The 26,873-nt window shown below is 44.6% G+C and overlaps 1 protein-coding gene across 1 annotated transcript in view; it reads left to right on the top strand.

Moving 5' to 3' along the window:
• LOC146812214 (protein-glutamine gamma-glutamyltransferase E-like) overlaps positions 1–26,873 on the top strand; it is a 354,915-nt gene that overhangs the window by 206,227 nt on the left and 121,815 nt on the right. Inside the window, exons 6-7 of the mRNA XM_085619244.1 lie at positions 3,725–3,843; positions 4,777–4,905. Coding sequence (XP_085475370.1) covers positions 3,725–3,843; positions 4,777–4,905 — 248 coding nt within the window. The remainder of the gene's footprint in view (positions 1–3,724; positions 3,844–4,776; positions 4,906–26,873) is intronic.

Genomic DNA, 26,873 nt, shown 5'->3' with positions numbered 1-26,873 from the left:
CCCTTGGAGATCATCTGGAGGCAGTCGAGCTCTACTTCAGCAAAGTCCCCCTTTCTTCCAAGTCCTGCCTGCCAGGCTACCTCTGAGGGTGTCAATCAGCCCTTTGTGTGGGGACAGAAGACTACCTATTGAAGTGAAGTGTTAGTCCCTCCCTTTTATGCTGCCCAGGCAAGGCCATCAGAATGCAGATGTATGTAGATGGTTTCTCAGGCACTCCTATCCTTCCTGTGTTTATGGTTCTCTAGATGAAATGCACAAAGTGTAGCTCTCACCCAGCCCAGACGTGGATTGCAGACAGCCTATAAAGCACACATAGCAGTAAGTGCAGAGAAATGCCCACTTTCTAAAAGGAGCATTTCCAGACACTAGTGTTAAATACAACTTCACCAGTAAGGAGGATTTATGATTACCAATCCAAAGATATAAAACATGAAAAAAGTTACTCCTCTCATATCAGGAATTACCACTTAAAAAGGTATAAGGTCATTTCCAAAGGTAACCTATGAGAGGGTTAGGCCTCGCAGTAGTGAAAAACGAACTTAGCAGTTTGTCACTGCTAGTACATGTCAAACATAACAGTAAATGTCCCACCTCTTACTTACGTAGCACCCTACCCTTGGGGCTCCCTAGATCCTACCTTATCGGTGACTTACATGTTATAAAAGGGGAGGTTAAGGCTTGGCAAGTAGTTTTAAATGCCAAGTCCAAGTGGCGGTAAACTACACACACAAGCACTATAGTGGCTTGCCTAAGACTGGTTTGAAAGGCTACTTCTGTAGGTGGCACAATCAGTGCTACAGCCCACTAATAGATTTAAACTTAAAGGCCCTGGGTATATGGTATACCACCTTACAATGGATTTTGAAGTATATTAAACATGTCAATCAGGTGTACACCAGTAGCGCACAGGTTTAGGGAAGAAGCACATGCACTTCAGCACTGATTAGAAGTAGTAAAGCGCTCAGAGTCTTAATGCCAACAAAAAGAGTTCAGCAAAAAGAGGAGGAGGAAGGCAAAAAGTTTGGGGTGACCCTTCAGAGAGGGCTATTTTCCAGCATGCCTCCTTTTCCTTACTGGGTTGGACCCCTAGGCAGATTGGGGTACCCCCGGGGCAGGAATAAGCCTCAGTTGGGGGCTCCGCGCATGCCCCACACTTGGGTAAAAATCAAAGATACTCCTTACGCCAACTGCTAGGTCCTGGCCCACTCAAGGGTTATTTTCGGCTCATGAGCAGAGCTCCATGAGCCCTGTTTCCCAGAAAAGTCAAAGGTCACCAACCTTTAAAAGGCCATAACTCGTGACCTACTGGGCTGGTTTGGATGATCATGGGCGCAATTTACACAGGGTGGTGAGTTCTTGCCACCAGGTGCAGTTCAAGCAGGCCGCCTGGTCTTAAAAGTGGTGTAGAATACAGGGAGCGTTCCACAGTCTCTCTGTGCCAGTTTTCTTCCTGATCTTGGTCCCTGTACGCAGAAGTCCAGATATTTCCCCCAACAGGTCCTCAGGGGGTGTAAGAACTCAATAGTTCTGGGGTCAACTGGAGCAGAGCCCTTAGTCTTTTTTGGCATCAGCAGGTTTCTCCTTCCAGTTGCTAGGGCTGTCGCAGTCTTGTGGTCCAGCACCAAAAAGCACATACAGACCAAAACAGCATTATCTCTCCCTTGTGCAAGAGTTTTTAAAAGGGTCTGGATGGTTCTAGAAGCATGGCATCCCTGGCCAAACCTACAGTTCCACAACACCTCTCCACCCGTGTCCCAACCCTCCTGCACAGCATGCTGGGAGAGTTCAGGATGGTGTCATCCAGGAGTCACTGGTCACATTTGCTCTTGGGGTCTTAGCTCTTCTCCTAGCTAACATCACTGCTAGGCCTTTCCCATCAAAGCTTCAAAGAGGCCCCCTGCTTTGGCTCCATTTGTATGGACATACTAATTTGTTCAGTGGGCCTGGGCTGTCCCCAGCCCTTTTACAGTGTGACAGGTAATTAACAAAGGCACATTTTCATTCCCATTTATTTCTCTGCAGGAGCGGAGGTAAGCACTGTGTATTACTACCTTTGTGTGGGGTGCTCTTTGTTTCCTCTGTAATTAAATTCGTCCAGCTGGGTTACAAAAGGTCTGGGCTCTGATCTTGAGCTGAGCCATAGAAAAATGACAAATCTGGATGACCCATAAGATGTACATGTATGATCTAGGGACCTGCAAATATAAACTAGGTGCACAATTTCCATTTCCACCCCAGTTTAAAACCTCATGGGACTTTGCAGACTTAAGTGAAGCAAAACTGCACTCTAAGGCACTTTTCCCCCTTTTTATATCATAAAATGTAACTGCAGACAAGACAGTATATCATACTGACGTTACCTGTAAGCACCCACTAATGTTATAAGGCCTATCTCAGGTAAATGTCTAACCCTGCAGAGTCCCCTCTGTGCCAGGCTACTTGTGTGCTGTTACCGGCCTGCGCATGATAGTGTTACACTCGCAGCCCACAATCATGTGCACAGGTATGTGCACGTGTTCACATGTACCATGGCTGAGTTGCAGTGGCCTTTTCCTAAAAGGAACATACTGGTGGTAAACTTGTGCAGTCCATGTGATTACCATGGATGAAACATATTTAGGGAGACTCACCAACAGTGAAACGTCAATAAACCGATGCTCAAACAAATCTAGGCGCACTGAATGGGCTGAACCTAATTGCAACAGAAAAGGCAAACCGTGACAACACATAGACCATCACAAACTACCTGCATATAGGCACATGCACACGAAAGTGGATGCGTAAGCCTTGTTGGACTATAATCTCAATTTACACCATTACAGTTGCAGTGATATAGTAGCATTGCACAGGAAAACCAGCTGTTATCATCACTATTATACTGCGTCTCTTAGTTCCAATTTAAAACAATTTGTTTGGGCGATCAATTTACAATAAAGCTACTACTAATATGTGCTATTACCGCAAATATTTACTTAACGAGAACCCAAGTGGTGAAAAATACCCTTACATGTCTTGTTAATGTATTGCCAAATTTAAAAAACAAAACAAATAATGAGACATTTTGTCATTTGTATGTCTCTACTCGATGACCAGTTTTCAGTAATTGTTTGATGTCGCTTATTTTACTTTGTTATATGGAGACTAGTCACGTGGTTGTTTTTGTCCTTAAAATATATTGGGCCCAATTCACAAAAGTAAACTGAAATGAAAGTCTAACTACACGACTTTTGGTATGTACAAACGGCATTTTTACCAAAAGTTGAACTTAACGACTTTCGGTATTCACATAGGGCATTTACAAGTAGCAAATGCCCTTTGTGGATACCGAAGGTTGTAAAGTTAGACTTTTGTCTCATTTAATTTTTGTGAATTGGGCCCATTGTGCTTTAGTTCTATTATTGCAAATTGCTTGTCAACTGGATATTATTTTTGTCATACTCTCCTTTAGTTCCCTGTGTCTCCAGTTTAGAATATGCTGCACTAGGCTTCACTCATATTCCTAGAGAGTGTCATTTCTGTTGCACTACATAAATTAAGGTGGGACTGTTACATGGAAATGGGGCAAACGAATTGCAGACTCAAACTGTAGAGATAAGAAAGATTTGGAGACAATAAGAAAGAAATAACACACAGGTGGAAAAAAATGAAAACCGTTGTATAAAATGAACACATACATTTTAGATCCCTGGAAAATCTCAATATTATTTTCGCCTTGTTTTTTCAGATGATGATGTCTATATGTCCATCGATGTCGAAAGGAAGGAGTATGTTCTGAATGACTCAGGAATTATCTACCGGGGTCATGATAAGTACATTACAGAGCTAGGATGGAATTTTGGCCAGGTACGTTCTGATCATTCAACAAAACGTTGGTAAGACAAGTCAGATAGAAAATATGAAACTGTGGATATTTTCCAGGCGCCAACATAAAGTACAGCGAGAAGATACAGACATTAGATTGCTAAATAAAATCTCTTCAAAAGAGCCATCCCTTCTCATTTGGTATAGAATGATAATAGCTACAAACATTTGGTAGAGCTTAGGAAACGGTTAAAGATAAATAAAAGTTAGGTACAAATACTTGAATGATTGTCCTAAAGTAAAAGTATGAGGTACCTTAAAAGAACCAGATATAAAGTATAGAAAATGTATTTCACTGAAGTTCCCAGGTAGCAGTCAATATGGCATTTAAAGCATTGAAATGTGATTAGGTTTGGGATTTTGGTTTAGGAATAGTATGAGTGTTAGGCTTTTGGGTCATGGTGTAGGATTAGGGCTCAGGGCAGTATTTATGGTTAAGATTTGGTTTAGGGATTACAGTCCGAGTTGGTCATAAAGCTGCAATAAGATTGATTGATTTAAATCTATGCGTTTCTCTGCTTTTATGATACACTGTAGGCATGTATTCTATATTTCCCCTTTTAATCTGCATGGTCTTCAAATATATCACATTCTCTTGGGATGCACAGAGTATAAAAGGAACTGTTATACTGTTGTTCATGGGTAGCATAAGCGTAAGATATTTGGTCTACTCTACTCCCTTTTGCAGGGGTTCTCTAACTCTCTATAGAATAGGTTTTGCTTCCAGTTATACACTCAGCCAGCTTGCCCTTTTACTGACTACTATCTCTGAGCAGTACTAGTGCTTGGCTGCTATGATATGAGAGCCATTCTTGAAGGGAGGACTTTAGTGACAGTGAAAGAGCTCAGAAATATACTTCTGAAGAAGCTAAATAATTATTTTCCTAACATTTATGTGATTTTTTTTATTGTTAGTTTGAAAACAAAATTCTGGATTTGTGTCTCACCATTCTGGATAAGAGTTTGGAGCACTGCAAGGAACCATCCTTAGATTGCACACACAGAAATAATCCCACCTATGTGAGCAGAGTTATCAGTGCAATGGTGAGCTTGAGATTTCTTATCTTTGATGAAGACGCAGTTGTTTTGAAATGTGGTCCTCGGAAATTCTCACTTTTCTGTTTCTCTAGCATGTAGAACATCCTGATAGGGTTTACCTATGAACCGCTGTGGTGCTTTATTGTCTTTTATTGTGCTTTGAATCTGTATTGAGTCTCCATTTTTTTCAGTCTTTCTCTATCCAGAATGTACATTTCATTTAGATCAATCAGTCATATTCTTCTCTGGAAATAAAAAGAAAACTATAGAATCAGATAATTAGAACTTGAATGTATTCAATGCATTATTCTGTGGTTATATTCCTCTAAAATAGAAAGAGATAAGAACTTAATATTTTCAAAAAACACCATAATGAATAATGATCCCAATTCAGTTTGTCAAATTTGTCAACATAGTACCATTTAAATACATTACTTCCTACTGGTGGGAACTTGACGACTGGAAGCATCTCAAATACCATTGAATTTGTCCTATTAACGTCATGGAGTAACTTGACACAGTGATCATGCCCTTTGTGGAACAGTTATAGATCTGTCATGAATGCTACATCATACAAGAGTAAGAAACTTAGTTAAGATCACCCTTACCCGGCACGTGTACTCCTATTCACATTATGCCTCCACCATCTTGTTCCAGTTTACAAACTTAACTCTGCCAACAGCGGTTGAGTGTGGCAAACCAAAGAATATGGAAGACCGAAGAGGTCAACAGGCCTTAGTAGAGAAGATTGTACAGTGAAGGTAGTACCTTCGATATATGCCCATATTCTAAATGATTACCAGCATCTAATACTGAATCTGATTCCTACTGCCACATTGGACCACAAGTATCATTTATTTTAAGTAAGTAGTTCTGAGGGCTCTTATGAACACTCCATATTCATTCATACTTCGACTATTACCATGGGAATGAACATGGATATGGAATTATTTTCCTGTCAAGTTCACAGTCTCATAGTTCCAAAACAAAATTAACCATTAATATAAATCCTTCGTACAATGTCAATCAGTCAGTCAATATTCTTTATTTGGTCAGCGTATGACCATACAAGCACATTAAAATATATGTGCATCATCATTTTCAAAAATATGTAATTTTTTGATTAAGAACACTAAGCGCACTTTGTAATGATAATACTCAGATAAAAGCTTATAGATATTTCAATTACACGATAATTCATTTCAAGTAGGCAGGCTTGCGTTCACATAAAAATTTCATATTTCACTAGATTGCAGATTAATCATAATCAACTCGCACATATCTTTCTCTTTATCACGTTGAAGACTGAGGAAAGATAATTGATAACTGCAAAACATAAAAGAGGTGAGTTTAGATTTAGTAAATAATGATGTGAACTAAAATCAATTTCACATAAAATAGGGCATAAAACCAGGCTCAAAGTGCGATACAATGTGCAAAAAAACATGAAGTGCTTTGTGGCTTGAATGGACAATCCGTCACAAGGGCATCGCGGAAGAGAAGCATCTAATACAGAATCTCTGATTTCTTCTGCCACATTGGACCACAAGTATAATTTATTTTAAGTAAGTAGTTCTGAGGGCTCTCATTAACCCTCCATATTCATTCACACTTCGACTAGTACCCTGGGAATGTCCATGGATATGGAACTAATTTCCAGTCAAGTTCACAGCATCATACTTGCACAGTGGCATAGCAACACACTTTGCCGCCCGTAGCGGTTCTTGCCTTTGCCGCCCACGGCGGCAGCATGGAAGAGCGGCAGGTGTGGGTGAGTCCTGCTTTTGCCAGCATGCAGCAAATACATGTAAGGGGGAGGCTGCCGCCCCCAAAACCCCGGCCAAAACTTGTGCCGCCAGGTGCAGACCGCTCCCCGCCACCCCTTTGCTATGCCACTGTCCTTGCAAAACAAAATTAACCATTAATATGAGTCCTTTGTACAATGTTGAAAACAGAAGAGAGCCCATCCCATCCTCCATCTGGGCATAGAGTTTTCTTCTGTGTTGTATGTGTATTTATGTCATATATTGTCAGAGCTGTCAAGTTTTCAGTTTGATTAGGAGTGGCGTGTTCATGCTTTTAGTGTGACTACCTGTGGCATTTCCAGATCTTATGTGTGACTCTGAGTGACACTTTCTAAAAAACTGAAAAATATACAGATGCTTTATTTCATAAGCTTCCATTTTAAGGGGGATATTCTCAAGAACGTGCGATAATCATCGCCAACCTAGGCTAACCCAATTTTACATAACGCCGTCTATCACAGGAAACTAACGCCGGGTTATCGGCGTATTCTCAACCCGCCGGCAACAGGCGATAGTTCCCCAAACGCATCAAATGTCTGAGTTAAAATTACCAGGATGCCAATAGAAAAGGAAAGCCAAATGTGAAAAAAGTTACGATGGGCCCAACAGCAATAAAAATATCAGCGATAAATAAGCAGCGCCAGGAATGCTATTCCCATGTCAGGCAGGAAAATTCAATATAAAAGCTGCAAAACAAAAAATAAAAAATAAAAAACCCAAATAACTGAGAAGCACCATGGAGGAAGCTGGAGCAACTACAGAGGCCAACCAGAACCCCACAAACCCCCGGAGGACCAGCCAGGGACCTCGGGGAAGGAGAAGGGCAAGGAGAAGAAGAAGAAGAGGAACCCGTGATTCAGTCTGCAGGAAAACAAGAACCTGATTACGGAGGTGATAGAACACCACCAACAACTGTTCATCACCTCCACTGTGTCATTGGCAACTAAAAATGCAATATGGCACTCCATCTTGTCCAATGTGAATGCAGTTGGAGTGAAGTGCCAAGAAGCGCTGGGAATGAGGTGAAGCACATAACCAAGCTGAAACTCGCTAACAACCGGAAAGCAGCAATGCAGACTGGAGGTGGGAGTCCAGCACCACAGCAAGAGCTGGATGAGATGGAGGAAATGGTGTCCACAGTCATCAGTGGGGAGACGGTGGCAGGAGTTGGGGGACCGGACACTGCTCAACCTGACCTGACCCACCAGCAACAGGGTAACGACCAAGGACTGGGGGGACGGGGGGAGATGGGCACAATGGCACACATGCACAATTGAGTATAGCACAGTGCACACCCACAATGACTCTGGATCATGTCCCTGATCTCCTTGGCATACTGCAGCACACATAGAAACAGCAAGTTGGGCCCTGTCAACAAAGTGCCCAGAGGGGGTCCTCCCCACACATCACTAATCTCACAACAAACCCGTGCATCTGTGCTGAACCCAGCAAAGCTGTGGGTCCATGAGCCACACTGACAATGCAAGTGACACTGCATTACGATTAGCATGGCTGCAGTCCAATTATCATGACATGGTGCACGCCACAATACTGAGGTGGCCGAGTGGGGACCACATCCGTAAAGGAGCAGGTCACACTCTGACAAATCCACGTGCGCAAACAACCCCTGACTAACCCTGGTCGTAGTACTACACTACGTTCGCGGAGCATGCGTAGTTTGTGCTACTACGGACTATGCGAATTACATGCAGCACAGTGCAAAAACGTGTAGCGTAGCGGGAATTTTTTGCTTGCAAAGGGTCCTCAACATCAAGTTGGTGACCGCGAGCTAGCAAAATCAACATCCCAGTGAGACTTTTTCCTCGTTCGCGATCAGCAACATCAAGTTGCCGCTCGCGAGCGTGGAAAATAAACCTCCCAGTGAAATTCTCAACGCGGGGAGGTCAGGTTTCTCATTGCGAGTTGTCGCGTATGCTCACGACCGCTCACGATGAGAAACTACCATTCCGCATTGAGAAAGCTGCAGCTCGAGTACAAATCTACTCGAGCGGCAGACAATGACCACTTGCACTGTGCAAGATGCCGTTTGCAATGATTGCACAGTGCGGACAAGCATCCGGCACTGTGCAATCCGTGTGAACAGCATTTCCCTACCGCACTACGCAGTTCGCGTAGCTATGCATAGCGTGCGTAGTGCGAAGTGCACTTAGTGTAGCTACGCCTAGCGCTACTACGCAAGCTACGCCCAGGGTTACCCCTGACATCATCCCCCTTACGTCCATATTGCTCATGTTGTGGGACTTGAGTCACAGGATGCATCTCTGCATCAGGGTAGTTCACATGACACCCAAAATCTCATATCTGACCCCAAATGACACCCTGTTGTCTTTTTTTGAACACCAATTACAGCCTTCATGTCATGTTTTTGTACACATGTGATACGCTGATGAATGGGATTACATACTACATTTGACTCCCTGAAATGGCATTTCGAATATGTGACACCCTAAACAGCCTCTCTGCACAGAGGTGACATCTTCACCATCTATTTGCTATTTGTGAGATTGTTAGCACTTAATGTTGCACTTACACTTGTCAGAGTGATGTGCTAATCCAGAGGACTGACATGCACACAGGGAATGTGTGTTGTAATGAATTTATTTGCACATGCTGTTCATTTGGTCATTTTGTACTGTTCCATGATTGCTAAGGACAGTCACAATGTGACATGCTCATGCAAAGAAATTGTTTATGATTGCGTTCCTTCGAGCTATTCCTGCTGCAGCTGCAGTGGGGTGTGGTCCACCTGCCTCATCTTCCTCATCATCCTCCGTTGCATCTGGCACTTGGATCCATGGGGCATTGGTGCATACACATATGTTGTGCAATACACAACATGCAATTATCATCTTGCACACTATTTCTGGGCTGTACAGGAGTCTTACACCTGCGATGTCCAGGCACCTGAAACGTGAATTTAACATGCCAAATGTGCGCTCAACAATACCCCTGGTGCATATGTGGGCCACATTGTACTGCCTCTGGGCGGGGTGTTCTGGGCTCGGAGGGGTGTTATCATCCACGGGCAGAGTGCATATCCTTGATCACCTGTGAGAGGTAAGTGAGATTAGTGTAAATTGGTGGTTCTGCATGCTGTGTTGGCAGACTCACAAGTTGTGTGGCGTGTGATTTGTGCAACCTTTGGATTCATGTTTGCCATGTATTGCTTCTGACAAATGTGCGGTATCAATGTGTATTTCGTAACCTGACATCTGCTCCTCCCTCCCCCCGAGCATATTTACTTGTGCGCGCTGCGTGGTTGCATCACCTGCAGTCCTACGGCAGACCATTGTCATGCCTGTCTGCGCATGTCTGCAAGCCTGACAACAACACTGTAATGTGGGCCATTGAAGGTGGGCGGCCACGTGTGTGTAGACCTATGGTAAGGATAGGGCGGACACAGATATAGAGTTCAGGCCTGGCTGAACTCACGCTGCGATTGAGGCTAGTCCTTTGGCTTATGCTGCAGCAATGAAGATACACACACAACAGTTGACATGTATGAGCCAAGACCCCGAGCGGTCTTGCGCTCTTTTATTTATCCATTTGAGCCCGCCCTCCAGGTGCATGCTACATTGCAACATTGTCGATTAAGGGCCGGGTGGCGCTGACACTACAACAGAGACACACGCCATAGTCACTTTTGTGGCCAGCCCAGAACTGAACCACGCCCTGAGCCCAGAACTGAACCACACCCAGAGCCCGGACCACTTCTTCACACTCCTCACATGCCTACGCGCGGTCCGCCGCCGCGGTGCTGGGATGTTGTGCGCTTTGGAGTACATCTCCGGACGTTCCACCTAGGCTTTCCAGCGGCCTGCTTGGGAAGGGGGTGGCCCCGTGACTGTGAAGGGCTCCAGTGGCATTACCAATGACATGCTATTGGCTGCTGGAGGCGGACTTGTGGGGTAACCCCACGGGACGACGACTTGCGGTGCACTGAGTTAGTCTCACTTGAAGAGCTGAGCGGGTGTGCAGTCTGCGATGATACCGTGACCTTGAGGCTGGACGATGACTTGTGGTGCACTGAGCTAGACCCACTTGAAGAGCTTATCGGGTGTACAGCCTGTGATGATGCAGTAGGCCTGTTGGTGCGGACAGGAATGGATTTGTCTGAGACCTGCTGGACCACAGTGTAGGCCGAAGGGAGCAGTCAGCACACAGAACTCCGTGGTGCGGTGCCGCTGAGTGCGCTGGGGGCCTGGTGCGCTGAAAGCCAGCAATCGGCTGTGGAGGCTGGCAGCTAACAGGCCTCGGGCTTGAAGATTGCACGTGCTGGGCCCTCTTGGAGACACACCGGTGGTGGCAGGTGAGCAGTGAGGCCTGGGAGTGCAGGGGCGAGTAATCACCGCTGGGTGACGGACGGTTCTGGGGACCAGCGGGCTCGGGTGCAGCAGGGGCACAGGATTGCACAGGCACCACAGGTCATGGCAGCGGCATTGTGGCAGAGTGAGGGGCCCGCCCTGGCAGACATGCCCCTGCAGGCGATGACCAGATGTGCACTGGGTGGCGTGTGATGTAGCCACCTCGTCGCCGGTGTAGATTTGTCTGTTGAAGGTGGTTGGCCACGTGTGTGTAGGCCTATGGTCAGGATATGGCGTACACAGAGACAGACGCAGTAGTTACTTTGGTGGCTGTCTCGGAAGTGAACCACGCCCAGAGCTCCTGGCTATTTATACACACTCCTATGCTAGACTGGCGTACGCCGGCCCAGCACACTACGTTTACGCTTACAGGGGGGGCGACATAGCTACATGTCCAAGGTCTTCCCTACTGCCTGAGGTAACATGGCTGCATCCACTGTCCGCAACACTACAAACACCAGCAGTATATGTCCACATGGACATGTCTGTACTCTGCATACTCAAGACTGTCCAGCACATCACCGCCACACTTGGCATTTTGTACATTCCTATTCATGGGTCACTTGCCTCCTTTGCACATTCTTGGTTCCCACCTCTCCCCACATTCTGCAATTGTGTGGCAGAGGGGTATTCCTTTGTGGATGATTTGTCTGCATGTCTGGCCCCTGTTACCACAGTTACTTGTGCTGTCATGTCTGGTAGGTGGGCAAGTTGTTTAGCATGTTGTATGTGATTTTGTTTCGTGTGCATTCCCACTGTTGTGAGTTGTATGATTGTAAAGTTGAGGTGTGTGTTTGTGTTCCGTTGGTACTTACCAACGAGCAGTCCATTTCCATAGGCGCCATCCCGGAAGCGCTGGATGATGACGGAAGATGTAGGAGTCATGCACACTGCCTGGGAAGTTGGGGACGACATTAGTGAACAGTCGCCGGTGGCCCACTATTGCCTGCACATTGATGGAATGCGTGTGCTTTCTGTTGCGTTAATTTTGTGCAGTGTAGGCAGGGGGCACAAGTAGGACATGTGTGCAGTCAATTGCCCCCAACACCTGCGGGAAGCCAGTTATGGCGTAGAAGCCTCGCTTGGTCTCCAGCTGTTCCTGCGCAGTGTGGGGGAAGTGAAGGTACTGGGGTATCAAGCTGATGATGGCATCCAAGACAGGTGTGAGGAACTTTGATAGGGCTGGCTGTGAGACTCCTCTGACTCTGGCAGTTGTTGGCTGGACGGTACCAGAGGCCAACAAGTGCAGCAGAGCCAGCAGCTTTGTCTTCAGAGGGATGTTGGTTGTCCGCTGTGTTGGTACTGTCAGCCTGTGGGCAATGTGGGTCAGGATGTGGAGGATGGTTGTCCTTTTGAGCCTGTAGTGGGCAATGACATCCTCTGGCATTAAATCTCTGAGGCTTGTGTGTTTTCGGAAGTTCTGCTGTCTTGTTCTGTGCTGCTTCAGTGGTAGTCCGGGGGGTGGTCCTGGGGGTGGTGGCAGTGGGTGTTGTGGCCCTCTTGGGTCTCCGAGCTGCATGATTAGTAGCTCCATGGCATCAGCTGGTCTTCAGATGTGGCTCTGGGCCGGACTCCCTTTCTACTGCAGGTTTTCGCCCTACTTAAGACCAGAAAAAAGCAGGTCCTAAGTTCCTGCTGCTAACGTGCCTTATCGCCTGTTTTTGACCCGCATCGCCGATCTGGCTGGTCGTTGAGAATATCGCGAAGTGTTGTTATCATGAGTTTTTGGACGGGAACGCCTACTCTGCATATGATTAGCGTTAGTTGTCGCTGTCAGCCAATGACGATTTTTTTAGCACCTGCTATCTCAGGTAAACTGACGATGTTGGATGTTAGCGCAGGCTTGTGAATAGGGCGATAAATCTATCGCCACTTTTGTGGCAGTAAAGTGCCGCTAAATCGGCGATGTGTCCTTGAGTATATGCCCCTAACTGTCTAAATATTGTAACAACCCAAAAAAAGGTTAAATACTGCATATAACTGAGGCACTTTGGGGACCTCCTTATTTATGCGTACAAGTCCGTCGACTGTCTATAAAGCATGCAGGTCCTACACACTTTGCAGAGAAAGCATGGTATCTGGGATGAGTGATGACGGCAGACCCTGTGCAGACATAAGCCCATCTCATACTCAACTGAAGAACTGTGCAAGTGGACATTTATTCACTTATTTTCCATGAGGTGTCTCGCTTACTACTTCACAATACATCTTTCCACTCAGATACGGTTCCCTTTATACTTCTGCCTTTAGTTTTGCTCACCTATTCATCCTCCTCTTCTGAGGGTGTTTTTTCTCAGTCCCCTCACCTACTCTTTTTCATTTCACCACCATCTCTACAGACTCTCTTTTTCATTCTTCTTTGTTTTTTCTCTGTAATATTTTTGTTTTCACCTCTATTCGGTCTAACAGTCTCTCTCTCTTCTCACATCTTTGTCTGCTTTCTCCTATATTCCCCTTATTGTCAATTCTTTTTCTCTCTGGCGTCTTTCTATTTGTATTCCTCTACCCAAAGTTTCTAACCATCTTGTTTCTTCATTGCTCCATTGTTTGGCTTTCCTTCATCTTCCTTTAGTGTTCTTCTTCCACAGTTATCTCCACTCTCTCTATACTTCTCCCTTTCTATCCTCACTCCAGAAAAATGCTACATAAATTCACTTTATAGAGATTAGTCTGCATAACGTGTATGTCTTCTAGTGTGTTTCCCTCCCATCTCTGTTCAATTTATGTGTAACTCTTCTCCATTCGGTAGCTGTTATTTCGCAGCACATTTTTCCAGTAACCCTCACTCCTCCATAATCTCTTGCCTCCTGCCCTACACAAAGATTAACTCTCTCTTCCTCCTTGCCCAGTGCCTTGTCTTCTTCCTCACTCTACTGTGCATCCTTTTTCATGTTCTTCGACTAGCATCTTCCACCTCTCCTTTCTGAAGTGTATCCTTCAACAGTACCCTGTGCCCTATCCTCTCAACTCTTTTTCTTTCTGCTCAGACTTCCAGCTTCATAGTCACAAGTTTGCTCCCCAGGTATACAGCTTTAAAAATACATCCTATGTACTGGCACTGGGAAGGAGGTGCCTGGGCAGAATCATCCTGATGACTAGATCAGAGACGTCTGAGCTTTAGATATAAAATGTAAATGTACTCCTTAGCTGCCTGGCTGCAGACATCTTCTGTGCAGCTACCAGCGTAGCAGACCATACAGTGAAGACCGACAACAAGGAGAAAAACATCTCTTAGAGCACAAGCAATAACTGCCTTTTTTTAAGACATTTTATTAAGCAAAGAAGAAAATACATTAGAATACATTGCAGATGTGAATTGTGACCGCAAACAGTTTACGTAATATAGTATTTATATTTCACATTAAAAAAATGAATACGTTGAAAAAAGAATGCAATGCGAGATCAATGCATGAGTTTTGAATAGGGAAAAATAAAGTGAAAAAGGAGGAAAAGAGGAAACTAAAAGAAGAATGAGAGAGAAGCTACAAAGAGTATTATTGAGTGATAGCCTTACGAAGAAAGAGAGTGAAAACCAAGAGATACAGCATATATAAGATAAAAAATAAACATATTTTGGGGAGAAAATGTGGCCTAAAGGCTAGAGCGATCGACCTCGAAGCTGGATAACTGGGTTAGAGTCTCGACAGGAACGCTCAACATCCTGTGATTCTGGGCAAATCACTTATTATCCTTGAGCCTAACAAAAATGAATGTCTGTAACGCAACTGCGCTCATGAAAAATTGCTTTGATACCTTTGGGTCTAGTTCGCGCTATATAAAGCTAAAAAAAAGGGTGTGACATTTCTGTTCCAAGCTCTTTGGCCACGTTACCTGAGGAGGTGGTGTTTCCGTGCTGGAGTGCGGTGTGGTCCTGACAGTCTGCTCCGCTTCGCCGCTGCTGTGGGCTTGGTGACTACAACTCCCGTCGTAGAAAAAGTTGACAAGCTGGAACAAACTATTCTGGACAATTTTTGTTCGTTAAAGAATGTCGTCAAGCTGTCTACTAGGGATATTCCTAAAACTAATTGCCCTCATGACACAAATCCTATGTTCGTTGTACCGTCCCCAACTGACATACCCCCTGCCTCAACCAACACAGGCATCGGTCCAGGTATAGATTTACCTATACCAGCTCCAAATGTGCATCAGCCACTAGGGCGGGAGGGAGTGCTAAACACCAACCAGTCACTGGGGCGGGAGGGTCGGCCAAGCGAATCACCTCTGGGTATCAACACCAAGAAATCAGTGGGTACGAGAATGGCTACTGATATAGTCCCCCCAGGCAATGCACCCAGGCCATCCTCAACCCAAATACACTTACCACCTGAATCCCTCCCCTATGTTGTGGTATTAACTGGTGTTCCCGTACTTCCCATTAACAAAACTGAATCCTTTCAGCAATTAAAAAACAAAGCGAGTCACTGGCTTAACATGCATAGACCAATCCCTAATTACTTGAATGGCCGGATTCTATTTGTCAGAAGAGTACAATGGGTAGGCTCTCAACCCAAAAACATTCAGGGAGATTGCATTATAGTCAATTTCGAAGATCCACGCCTCCCAAGGTTCATCACTGACCATACACCCTACGGGCCTAGAACAGGAATAGAGGCCCATAACTTAAACTTTTTCTACATCCCAGGTTTCTGTTATTGACAATCCTACAGTATGATAATTGCCTCATCTCCTAAGTCACTGAGGGCAAATGATAGTACACTTACGGCTGGTCATGTTGTCACCTCCCCGGATCCGTCAGGGTCGCACATAACACCCAGGGCCTTACTGCCGTCCCCGCCTAGGTTGAGAGAGAGGGCAAACGCACCCAGCCAATTACTGCGCATCACATTACATCGCCTAGTAACCATCCAGGCACTCTTCTGTCTTGGAACTTAGCTGGTATCAAGACTAAATTTGATTCACCTGAATGGGTTAGTTTTGTCAATAATTACGACGTTTGCCTACTTCAGGAAACATGGACCTGTGAGGGGCTCAGTTCATGCCGGGATATTTGAATTTTCACGTCCCAGCAACCCAAGGCCCGAAAGGCCGTCCAATGGGCGGACTAATTATTTGGGCTCGTCAGGACTTATTCTCGAGCGCTGTCATGATTGACACGGGGTCCCTTGATATTCAACTAGTGAGATTAACTCTCGATCACAGGGGCTCCTTGGATATTTGTAACATATATCTCCGTGGCACAAATGGGAAAAAGTCAAGGGAACTGGACATCCTGACCAGCCTCATAGAAATTAAATTGTGCAATAGGGACCTGATAGTTGCTGGTGACTTTAATGTCACATTTGAACCCCTTCTAGACTCGGGCTCAGAATGGGGCCTTGACCCCGAAGAGGACCAACATTGGGGCATTCCAGCACTCTCGCTCCCCCCTATCAAAAGGTGGTCTACGGTAGCAGTGCAGGCAAATGCACTTTGCTTCGAGAGAGGCTTAAGGGCCTTGAACGGCAGAACCCAAGGAGATAAGTTGGGAGCACCCACCTTTGACAATGGCTGCTCAGCAAGTAGGATCGACTATGTCCTTTGCTGCTTGAGGCTGTGGTGCCAACCTATTGATATGGTGGTCGAGCTAAGAATAGAGAGCGACCATAACCCCATCTGCGTCTCCCACAGCTGGTGGGGGAAACCCCGCTCGGTGAGCGAGGAACCAACACTGGCTCCCACTGGCTGCGTCCCAACCAACGACATGAGGAGGTTAAAGTGGAACCAAGTAAAGACTAATGCCCCAGCAATGGCTAGCATTGACACCGAACTCTCCGTAATTAATGCGAGACTGGAGGATGTTCTGAGGGTCAAAGATCATAATGATCAAGCAACCAGATTACACGAGACCTTTTTTGAGGGTCTACGTGGCTTTTTTTTTTAAACAATCAAGAAAGGGTAGCAAGCCACCGTGTAAGCGACTGAGGTGGTACGACAAAGAATGTAAATGTGCTAGAGGAATTTTGGCACAAGCCCTCTCTAGTGGGAACAAGCCATATATTCAACTAGCCAGATCCTCTTATAAGAAGTGCCTCGCCCAAGCAAAAAAAAGATGGGACGAATCGTACTGGCTTGACCTGAAGGAGGCTTGCCATGCCCGGGACACTAGACTGTTCTGGAATGTGATAAAGTGGAACAGAGGGTGCTTGCCTGAAAATCCTTCAAACCACGTTACCCAAGAAGATTGGCTGGGGTATTTTAAACCCCAATATGCATGCGACCCTCTTTACAGAAACTTGGGGTCAACCCCATATGTCTTTTACTTGTCCGGTCCCTTTAGCCCCAAGGACGCCTTAGCTGCCTTGGCCTGTGTAGCCGCTGGGCGGGCTCCAGGCATGGATGGTGTTCCATCCGACCTTTTTCTTAATAACAAGACCTTCTGGAGCAAGTATATCGCCCTAATTGCGAACGCTGTGGCTGTAGGAGCCCCAGTGCCCAAATCCTGGGGGGGTGCTATTATAATCCCAATATATAAAAAGGGTGATAAAACCCTCCCAGGAAACTACAGGCCCATCAGCCTAATCGACACAATTCAAAAAGTCATTGGGAGGATGGTATTGAATGAGGTACTCACTTGGATCGAAGATAATCGGATCCTCTCTAGCCTCCAAGCTGGTTTTCGCAAATTTACCAGCTCGTGGATCAGGTGTTTCGCTTCAAACAATTGCTCTGGAAGGTTGTTACGTTAGGCAAAGGTAGTCTCTATGTCACTTTTGTGGATTTAAGAGCTGCCTTTGACCTCGTCCCCCGAGAGCAACTTTGGAGGGTCCTCGAAAAGCTTGGACTCCCCTTGGACCTATTGACCTTAATTAGGAGGCTCCACGAGCCTAACTTTGCAAAAATACAATGGGGAGGCCCGGGGGACACAACCCCCGAGTTTCCTGTCGAGCGAGGTGTGCGCCAAGGTTGTGCCATGGCACCCACACTTTTTTCCCTGTACATCAACGGCGTAGTCGACTACATGCTTCAAGCCAACACTGACGCTCCCAAGTTGGCAGGAGTTTCTACTCCAATATTGATGTTTGCCGACGATACTCTTATAGTATCCAAAACTCCGTGTGGTATGCAAAGGGCTCTGTCAATTTTTGAAGATTTTTGTAAAGATCATGGCTTGGAGGTCAATGTGACCAAGACTAAACTTATGACATTCAACCCGCACCCAAGTTACAGAACAGGTAAGCTTATAATGAACGGCCAAATTCTGGATGAGGTAAAAAACTTTGCCTATCTGGGCATATATGTGTCTCAAAATAATAAGTGGAACAGACATTTGGAACTGTCCATGCTGAAACTTACCCAGATTACGGGAACGCTGGTTAATGAGCACATAAAATCCCTCACTAAGCCGGTTAAACCCGTGCTACAAGTATATGAGGCAAAGGCCCTAAGCTCAGTCCTGTATGGGGCAGAGCTTTGGGGTTTTGATGCATTATCATCCCTAACAGCCGTCGAAAATACATTTTTTCATTGTATAATTGGCCTACCACAAAGCACGCCTTTGGTCCCATTACGTTATGACCTAGGTAGAAAGGCCATTAAGGACTTGGCCAAACTTCGTCCGGTCATATACTGGAGGAGACTATGGACTACACCGGAGCTTCGACCTTACGCAATGGGCATCATGGATGTAATGCAGGCCGATAGGTTCCACAAGATTGGGTGGCTTAGGAACCTCTGCGAATCCTTGAAAGACCTGGGGCTGGAAGGCCTATGGAACGACCCAGTTGCTGCTGGGTTTCCTGCCAAAAAGCTTCTAAAAACGCTCTACTGGGAACTGGTAAATCACAGGGTGTGGAGTGATTCTATTTCTCCCACGATGACCAGCCGATTTTTAGAGGCAAAGGCCGCCCCTTTCTTTGAACCTTACTGGGATCTGATCACCATACCAAGAGACAGGAAACTCTATTTCCAACTTAGAGCAGGCACCCTCCCACTCAGGGCTCTAACTAGTGGGTGGTCTGGTGTAAGCACAGGTACCTGCCCCGTCTGTGGTGCCAAAGAAGAAACCATTGCCCACTTCTTGTTTGTTTGCCCTGTATACGCTAATCCCAGACGATTTTGGCTTTCACCTTTATGTAAATTACTGGGCACAAGGAGCTCTGACGTAGCTATCAGAGTCTTATGCACAAGCACTTTACCAGTCCACTCAATTGTCTTAGCCAAATATTTGGGCTGGGCATGGTCTCTAAGACATAATGCCCTCAGGGGTAGTGAGGAGGCACACTTGTAGGGCCCCAACTACCGATGTCATTTGCTAAAATTTTTAGCTTTACTTACTGTTTTTATCATTCATCTGTATTGTACTTCATCCTAAGTCTGCTTTAATGTTTAATTCTTTTCTTAAACTTTAAATTTTAATTATTTATTGAAAGATTTTATACATTTCTAGTGAATGGGATTTTTTTCTAATTCTGATCTATGTACATGTTTGTGTCTTGTATGAATTATTTTTTAATTTGAATAAAGACTATGATGATGATGATGATGATGATGCAAAAAAAAAAGGTTAAGCAAGTAACTTACTGGCACATGCATCAAAGCTTTTTGTGATGACAAACGGTGCAATTCGAAAAAACTAGCTTTTGCGATGCATCAAGGGTCAAGGCCCTCGCAATTTGAGAATTCACAATTAATTGCGAGTTCTCAAATTGCAATTGCATTTAAGGAATCGTATTTTGCGATTCCTTAAATGCAATGCAAGAACCACTTTAAAGTAGCGATTTCGCTACTAGGGGGCGCAAATTACCATGAAGTTGAACTTCATGGTAATTTGTAAAAACTTTGAAAAATGCACTAAAGTGCATTTTTCAAAGTTGTAGGTTACACACACACATGTCCTTGGGACAAGTGTGTGTGCAACATTTGTGCACAGATCAATTTCAGGTGTGCAACAGGGTGTCTTTTTGACACCCTTACACCCTTGAAATTGCATGAGCAATTTGTGAGTACCACTTGGTACTCGCAAATTGCGCATGTAATTTCCTATTCATTTCTAAGGGCCTGTAGGCCCATAGGAATGAATGGGAAGCCATTCCTTATTTGCGAATCGCAATTTGCGACTTGCAAATAAGGAATGTGCAGGAATCGCTATTTTCATAGCGATTCCTACATGCATAGGCTTTTGCGAGTCCTTAATTGCGTTTCCTTAATAATCACAATTAAGGACTCACAAAATATTACCTTGATGCATGTGCCTGATAATGTATGGTTAGGAGGGAGGAAAGAAGTGTATTTACTTTGCTGATGACGCTTGAAGGAAAGTTTAATCTAGTCAAGTTTATAGCTGTCCAGTCTATGATGGTAGCAGACTCAATTCCACCACTTTAAAAGAGTGCCACTATCTGAAGATTTACAACTAGAAATAATAACAGAAATCGCTATAGAAAGGAGATCTACCAGTTTCCCAAGCAGTCTGTGTGAACTCTAGATTTCATACAAGCCACTCAAAAACAGTAAATCATTTGAAAGATGTGGGGAAATCGGGTTAATAGCTCCAATGCCAGTCCATATCAAAGCCCAGAAAGTGGCTAGAGCTGGCATAAAAAGAACCTGTGAAAATCTGTGCCCTGTTGGGTATAGCGGCACCAGCAATTGATGTGATGCAAGAGGTTACGTTTAAAAAGACGAGCGCCGTACATGACCCAATTGATAGAACCCGACCAGGCCGGCTTTATCCCACATCGGCAGACAAGTGATAACACCAAGAGGATACTCCATCTAATAGAAAAGGCGTCCCGCACACCAGGAGAGTACATGTTACTGGATATCGATGCCGAAAAAGCCTTCGATCGGGTACACTGGCCCTACCTGGAGCAAGTCTTGCTTCGGTTCGGCTTTGGTGAAAAACTGCATACCCGGATCCTCAACTGTTATCGCTTACCTAAGGCGACGGTACGGGTGAATGGCCAGATGTCCTCGCACTTCCTCATAGGCAGGGGCACTAGGCAGGGGTGTCCTCTTTCACCCCTCCTTTTTGCGCTCTATATGGAGCCGCTTGCTCTATGGGTTCGCAACCACCCCCTTATAACAGGCATTAAATTTGGAGGGGACAATCACACCATCAGCCTAAACGCGGATGATGTTCTGCTCTCCCTTTCTAGCCCGATCCCTGCGATGCGAGCTCTCTTCACAGAACTGTATTGCTTTGCGCAGGCTTCCGGCTTTAAATTCAACATTGAGAAATCCATTGCCCTAGACATCCCTCTCTCTCCTGCCACGTTAGCTCATTTGCAAGAGGAACACCCTCTCCAATGGTCAGCCTCTTTGATCCCTTATCTGGGAATTCAGCTAGGCCCCTCCATACTGGCTACCACCGCCATTAACTACTCTAACCTCCGTAAACTTATCCGCAAGGAGCTGGGGCAATGGAAGCACCACACACTATCATGGTTGGGGAGAATCGCAGCCACAAAAATGACTATCCTTCCCCAGATCCTGTTTCTCTTCCAGACCCTCCCCCTCTGACCCTCCCTAGGTTGGATCCAACAAACCCAAGCCGACCTGGCGAATTTCATTTGGCAGGGTCGTAAACCCCGGTTTAAGCATGCGGTCGCAGTCCTCCCACCGGAAAAAGGGGGAGTCGGGGTCCCGGACCTACAACTTTACTTTTATGCTTCACAACTCCGTTACCTGGTAGAATGGCATCGCCTTGAGTCGGAGAAACACTGGCTTTTCCCAGACCAGGCAGTGGCTGCTATGCCCCTACAGGGCATCCCCTTTCTTGGTAAATCGGATAGGCCACCCAACCTTTATGCATCCTATATCATGAGCACGCTCATGGAGGTTTGGGACCGAACTAATATGGCACACGACTTGACTTCCTTTCCTTCCCCCCTCACACCCCTCTTTAACAATCCAGATTTTCACCCTGGTACTGACACTAAGGACTTCGCGGCATGGCGCCCCACCGAGTGTCGGTCCCTCGGTCATCTCTTAGATTTAGAGGGGGTTATTCCATTTCCGCAGCTGAAGACACATTATGGCATACCTGAGTCGGAACGCCTTCCCTACCTCCAGCTCAGGCACTGGGCGCTCCACCCATCTATCAAACCAGGTGCCCAACGCCTACTCACCACCTACGAAAAATGGCTCATCACCCGCACCTCTGACAAAAAGCTTATTTCCGACCTCTACAAACAGTTATTATCGGCCTCTACCCTCACATACAACACCAGCCGCATGCGCTGGGAGCGGGAATTGGGTCGCACCCCAGCCATAAAGAGTGGGATGGCATCTATCACAGGGCACGACACTCAGCATACCATATGGGGCTCACAGAGACACTGACGAAGGTAGCCACTTACTGGTACTACACACCGGAACGCCTCCACTGCTTCGACGCATGACAGAGAGTGCCTTGTGTTGGAGAGGCTGTGGGGAAATAGGCACCCTCACACATCTGTTATGGAGTTGCGACCACATCCAAGCATATTGGGCTCACATTTTAGATGAGGTAGACAGGCACTTTAACACACAGATCCCGCGTTTTCCCGCTTATGTCCTCCTGGAGCTACCCAATCCTAATACATATTCCCTAAAATCTAGGAGGGGTCGACTGATAGCTATCGCACTGGGGGCAGCCACCCAAAATATTTTCGCACACTGGTGTTCCATCCAGCCACCGACACACTCTGGATGGCTACAGCGGCTCTGGCAAGTACTGGGCATGGAAAAGCTCACCCTCACTTCGACTGGCAGAGGGGCTGAAATTCCAGAATGTGGCGACCTTTCTTGACATTGCTCACAGCTGAATTCCGAGAACTGACTTGCCCCTGCTATCTTAGACTTCTTCGTCTAGCTGACACACAAATCCCGCGAGCTAGATCTGCGCACAAACCCAAACAGGCGCTCTGATTGCGTGAGCACTTATCTTTCCTTCCCTTTTCACTATTTACCCGGTTGTGGACGAGGGTGGTGGGGGGGTTGTAGTGGGGTTCACAGTTTGTTCCTTTTTCCTACCCCTATTCATTGTCGTTCCCCCTAGACCCGCTCCTTGCATTTTACTTTTGTAATGCTACTTTTTGCGACACTGTGTGTCTCCATGGCACCGTCCTCCGGAGCTGCGGGTCTTTTGTCCTTCATTGTTGAAAATTAATAAAAGATTTAAACCATAAAAAGACGAGCAGGAGTGTAATAAAGTCTGTTATAAAAGAAATATAAGGTTTGAGTGAGACTGGCTATGCACCTGCTGGAATGTATTTTACTCCAAAGTGTATCCCATAAAAAGGTTGTCCACACACACCAAGATGAGTAATGACTGTCTTAAGGTTATTTTGTATTCATACTTAAAATGTGTGGGATGTGTGACATATTATTCTGCTGGCTGATACGCTGTAAAGGGTATTAAATTGTGTTAGTGTCCCAGGTGATACATGACATTAGGCAGAGCAGTATTGTATTATTGCCCATCGACATTCATCACCTTTATTCCCAGTTATACAATATAAGTAATTCTTTTTAACAGTAATTTAATAGTTTGATTAATTTTTTGAACTACTTATGTAGGTTCTCTACCGCCATAAAACACTAATATGACTTCATTACAAATATGCATAAATTTCCTCAGTGACTGATCTTTGGGGAATCCATTTTGGTTAATTCATAACTGTACCTAGATTCTCCTTTATGTAACATTTGGGCCTGTTTTTGTAACTGTTTTCTCACTATGGGCCTAACCTTTGCTGTACCATAGTCTAGGCCATAACATCAATGGCTAAAGACAGCCATGGTCCTCTATGCTCCTAGTCCTGAACTACTTATATAGGTTGTGGTCACTCTATCGCTTATAGTATATCACATAACAAACCAAATGCATCCACTACATGAACAACCACAATATGTTCAAGGCAAGTAGATAGAGGGTGGAAAATATGAGATATGCACCTACCCTGATAATACGGAGGTAATGGGATCATAGGGCCAAAATCATTGTAGTTCGATATTGTTGACCTTCATATAGTGACGCACAACCGCATATATCATTGCTACAGAGGTATTATTAAGAAGATAGAACAGCACCACAAACACTTTTCATCCACATGGGTTTATCTATTTTAGAGGACTTCCCAGGCTTTACCACATCCTCCGGGATTGCAGAGATGTATTGTCCTCGAGTATTGCAGGTGTTGTTTGTGACTCTCCAAGTTACCCACCAAATTGGTCTAAGGCACTGGCTGATGCTGTTAATATCTGTTTGTTTCCATAATCTGGTCTTTGCAATTGATATTTAAAAGGGAGTCTTATATCAAGGAGGTGAAAGAAATCGATCCCCTACTGACCAGTGCCACCTATAGAAATATTATTTAATTGCTCATTTGCAATTGACTGCCACTGAGCAGGATTCTTCTTAGTTTGTCAGAATCCCATTTTCCGGGTCAAAACCAACTAAGACACTCTGAAGTAGAACTGCTTTTATCCCTTTTTCAGGTCTCAACCTACACTATTTATTAAAATAGGAAAGGTTCTTTGCTAACACTGTTTGTTTACATAACCAGTTTCATACCAAATTAGTAAGGCAGACACCTGATTCTTGCAAATTTGTTTTGATGTAAAGCGCTTATTTCTGAAAACAGCGCTAAATCGATATTGATTTCTACAATGGGCTCATGTTCAAACTTATGAATTTCAGAAGTAGACGCCAACATTATGGAACTGCGAGGAAATGCATATTTCAGGAGCAGAGGCTGTAACCAAGAAGCCAACTTTCTCAATCTGCCCTTTCCCCCTTTTGGAAGTTAGTTTGTAGGTGGCCCGAGATAGCATGCTCAGTGCCAAAGGAAAAAAGAATTTGCAATGCAATAGGTCTCGCATTACTGATAGTTTGAGCTATTGGTGTTGCAAATAATAATGTAATGCCAATAGCTCATACTTTCAGTAATGTGAGACCTAGTGCATTGCAAATGATTGCACAGTGAGCCAGGAACCAGCACTGCATGTCTAGGTGCAGTACCTCAAGCTGCTCCTAGAGGTCCCTAGTGAACATGGCACCAGCACTGCTTGCCTAGGTGCAGCACCGCAAGCTGCTCCAAGAGGTCACTAGAGAGCATCATAAACTTTGAAGATATGGTAAATCCACCCTACCCATAATGAGTTGCATGCAAAACAGTACCACAAGTACATTCAAATAGCTATGCCCATATATACAATTAATAGCTTTGAAATGTGACAAAACAATTATTATATTAATTCTGATTAAGTCGTACTCTATATGGAGCTGATGAAGGGAAATTGCAGAAGGTCTAATCTAAATGTGAGATGTGTAGGTGCAGTACCGCGGGCTGCACCTACATGTTCCTAGAGAGCATCTTAAACTTTCAAGATATGGTAAATCAAACCATACCCAAAATGCACTGCAAGGAAAACAGTACCACAATACATTCAATATATACAATTAGCAGCCTTAATATGTGGCAAAAGAATTATTTTATTATTTCCAGATTAGGTTGTACTCTATGTGGAGCTGATGAAGGGAAATTTATAGAAGATCTAACATATATGTGTAGGTGCAGTACAGCAAACTGCGCCTAGAGGTCCCTAGTGAGCATCAAACTTTTGGTCACATATGGTACTCCCATAATACATTGCATTCGACAGTACCACAAGTACATTCAAATAGCTATGTCCATATATACAAATAATAGCTTTGAAATTTGTTTTATTAATTTCAGATTAGGTTGGAATCTATGCTTGAGCTGATGAATGGAAATTGATAGAAGGCCTAATCTAAATGTGAGATGTGTAGGTGCACTACCACAAGCTGCACCTAGCTGTACCTAGTGAGCATCATAAACTTTGAAGATATGGTAATTCCACCATACCCATGATGCATTGCATGGAAGACAGTACCACAGTACATTTAATATATAAAATTAGTAGCTTTGAAATGTGACAAAATAATTAATATATTAATTCCGGGTTAGGGTCTACTCTATGTAGAGCTGATGAAAGGAAATGTATAGAAGGTCTAACATAGATGTGTAGGTTCAGTACCACAAGCTGCTCCTAGATGTCCCTAGTGAGCATCAAACTTTTGGTCACATATGATACTCCCCTAATGCATTGCATGTTAGACAGTACCACAAATACATTCAAATAGCTATGTTCATATATACAATTAAAAGCTATGAAATGTGACAAAGCAATCATTATATTTATGCTGATTAAGTTGTACTGTTTGTGGTGCTGGTGAAGGAAAATTTATAGAAGGTCTAATATAAATGTGAGATGTGTAGGTACAATACCGCAAGCTGTGCCTAAATGTTCTTAGTGCTATAAACCAAAACTGGGCTTTGGCTCAAATAGCCAGCAGGACTGAGCCGAATAAACTAGGAAACAGAACACCTTGTCCTAACTGAAAACAGTTAAACAGCAAACTATTTTCAAAACCTATCATGAAATGAAACACGAAAAGATGGCTTTACAAATTGCCTGTTATTCAAAACACTTTTTGTTTATTTCACATCCTTATTTTTTGTGTGATTAGCAAAGTTAATTGACAAAAAAACAAAACAACTGTACATTACTCATACAAATATATACAACACAAATGACAATATACTAAACAGCACCCTAACGGATTTATACATTCAATCATCAAACATTCTTGGCCAATCCATTCATACCAGAAACTGACATATACTAAACTAAACGGTCCTTTTACCACCTCTCTCTTTTAGGCACAAATTGTTGTCCGTATTTTATGCGTATTAAGACATTTTCTTCCTTAATATACACTTGAAGACCCACATAAACATTTAGGGCAGAGCTTTTATATGGAGTGTGTGGAGTA

Source organism: Triturus cristatus, chromosome 7, assembly GCF_964204655.1.
Source record: "Triturus cristatus chromosome 7, aTriCri1.1, whole genome shotgun sequence".
Taxonomy (NCBI): domain Eukaryota; kingdom Metazoa; phylum Chordata; class Amphibia; order Caudata; family Salamandridae; genus Triturus; species Triturus cristatus.
The sequence above is the reverse complement of the archived record's forward strand: the minus strand, read 5'-3'. Positions and strand labels throughout refer to the sequence as shown.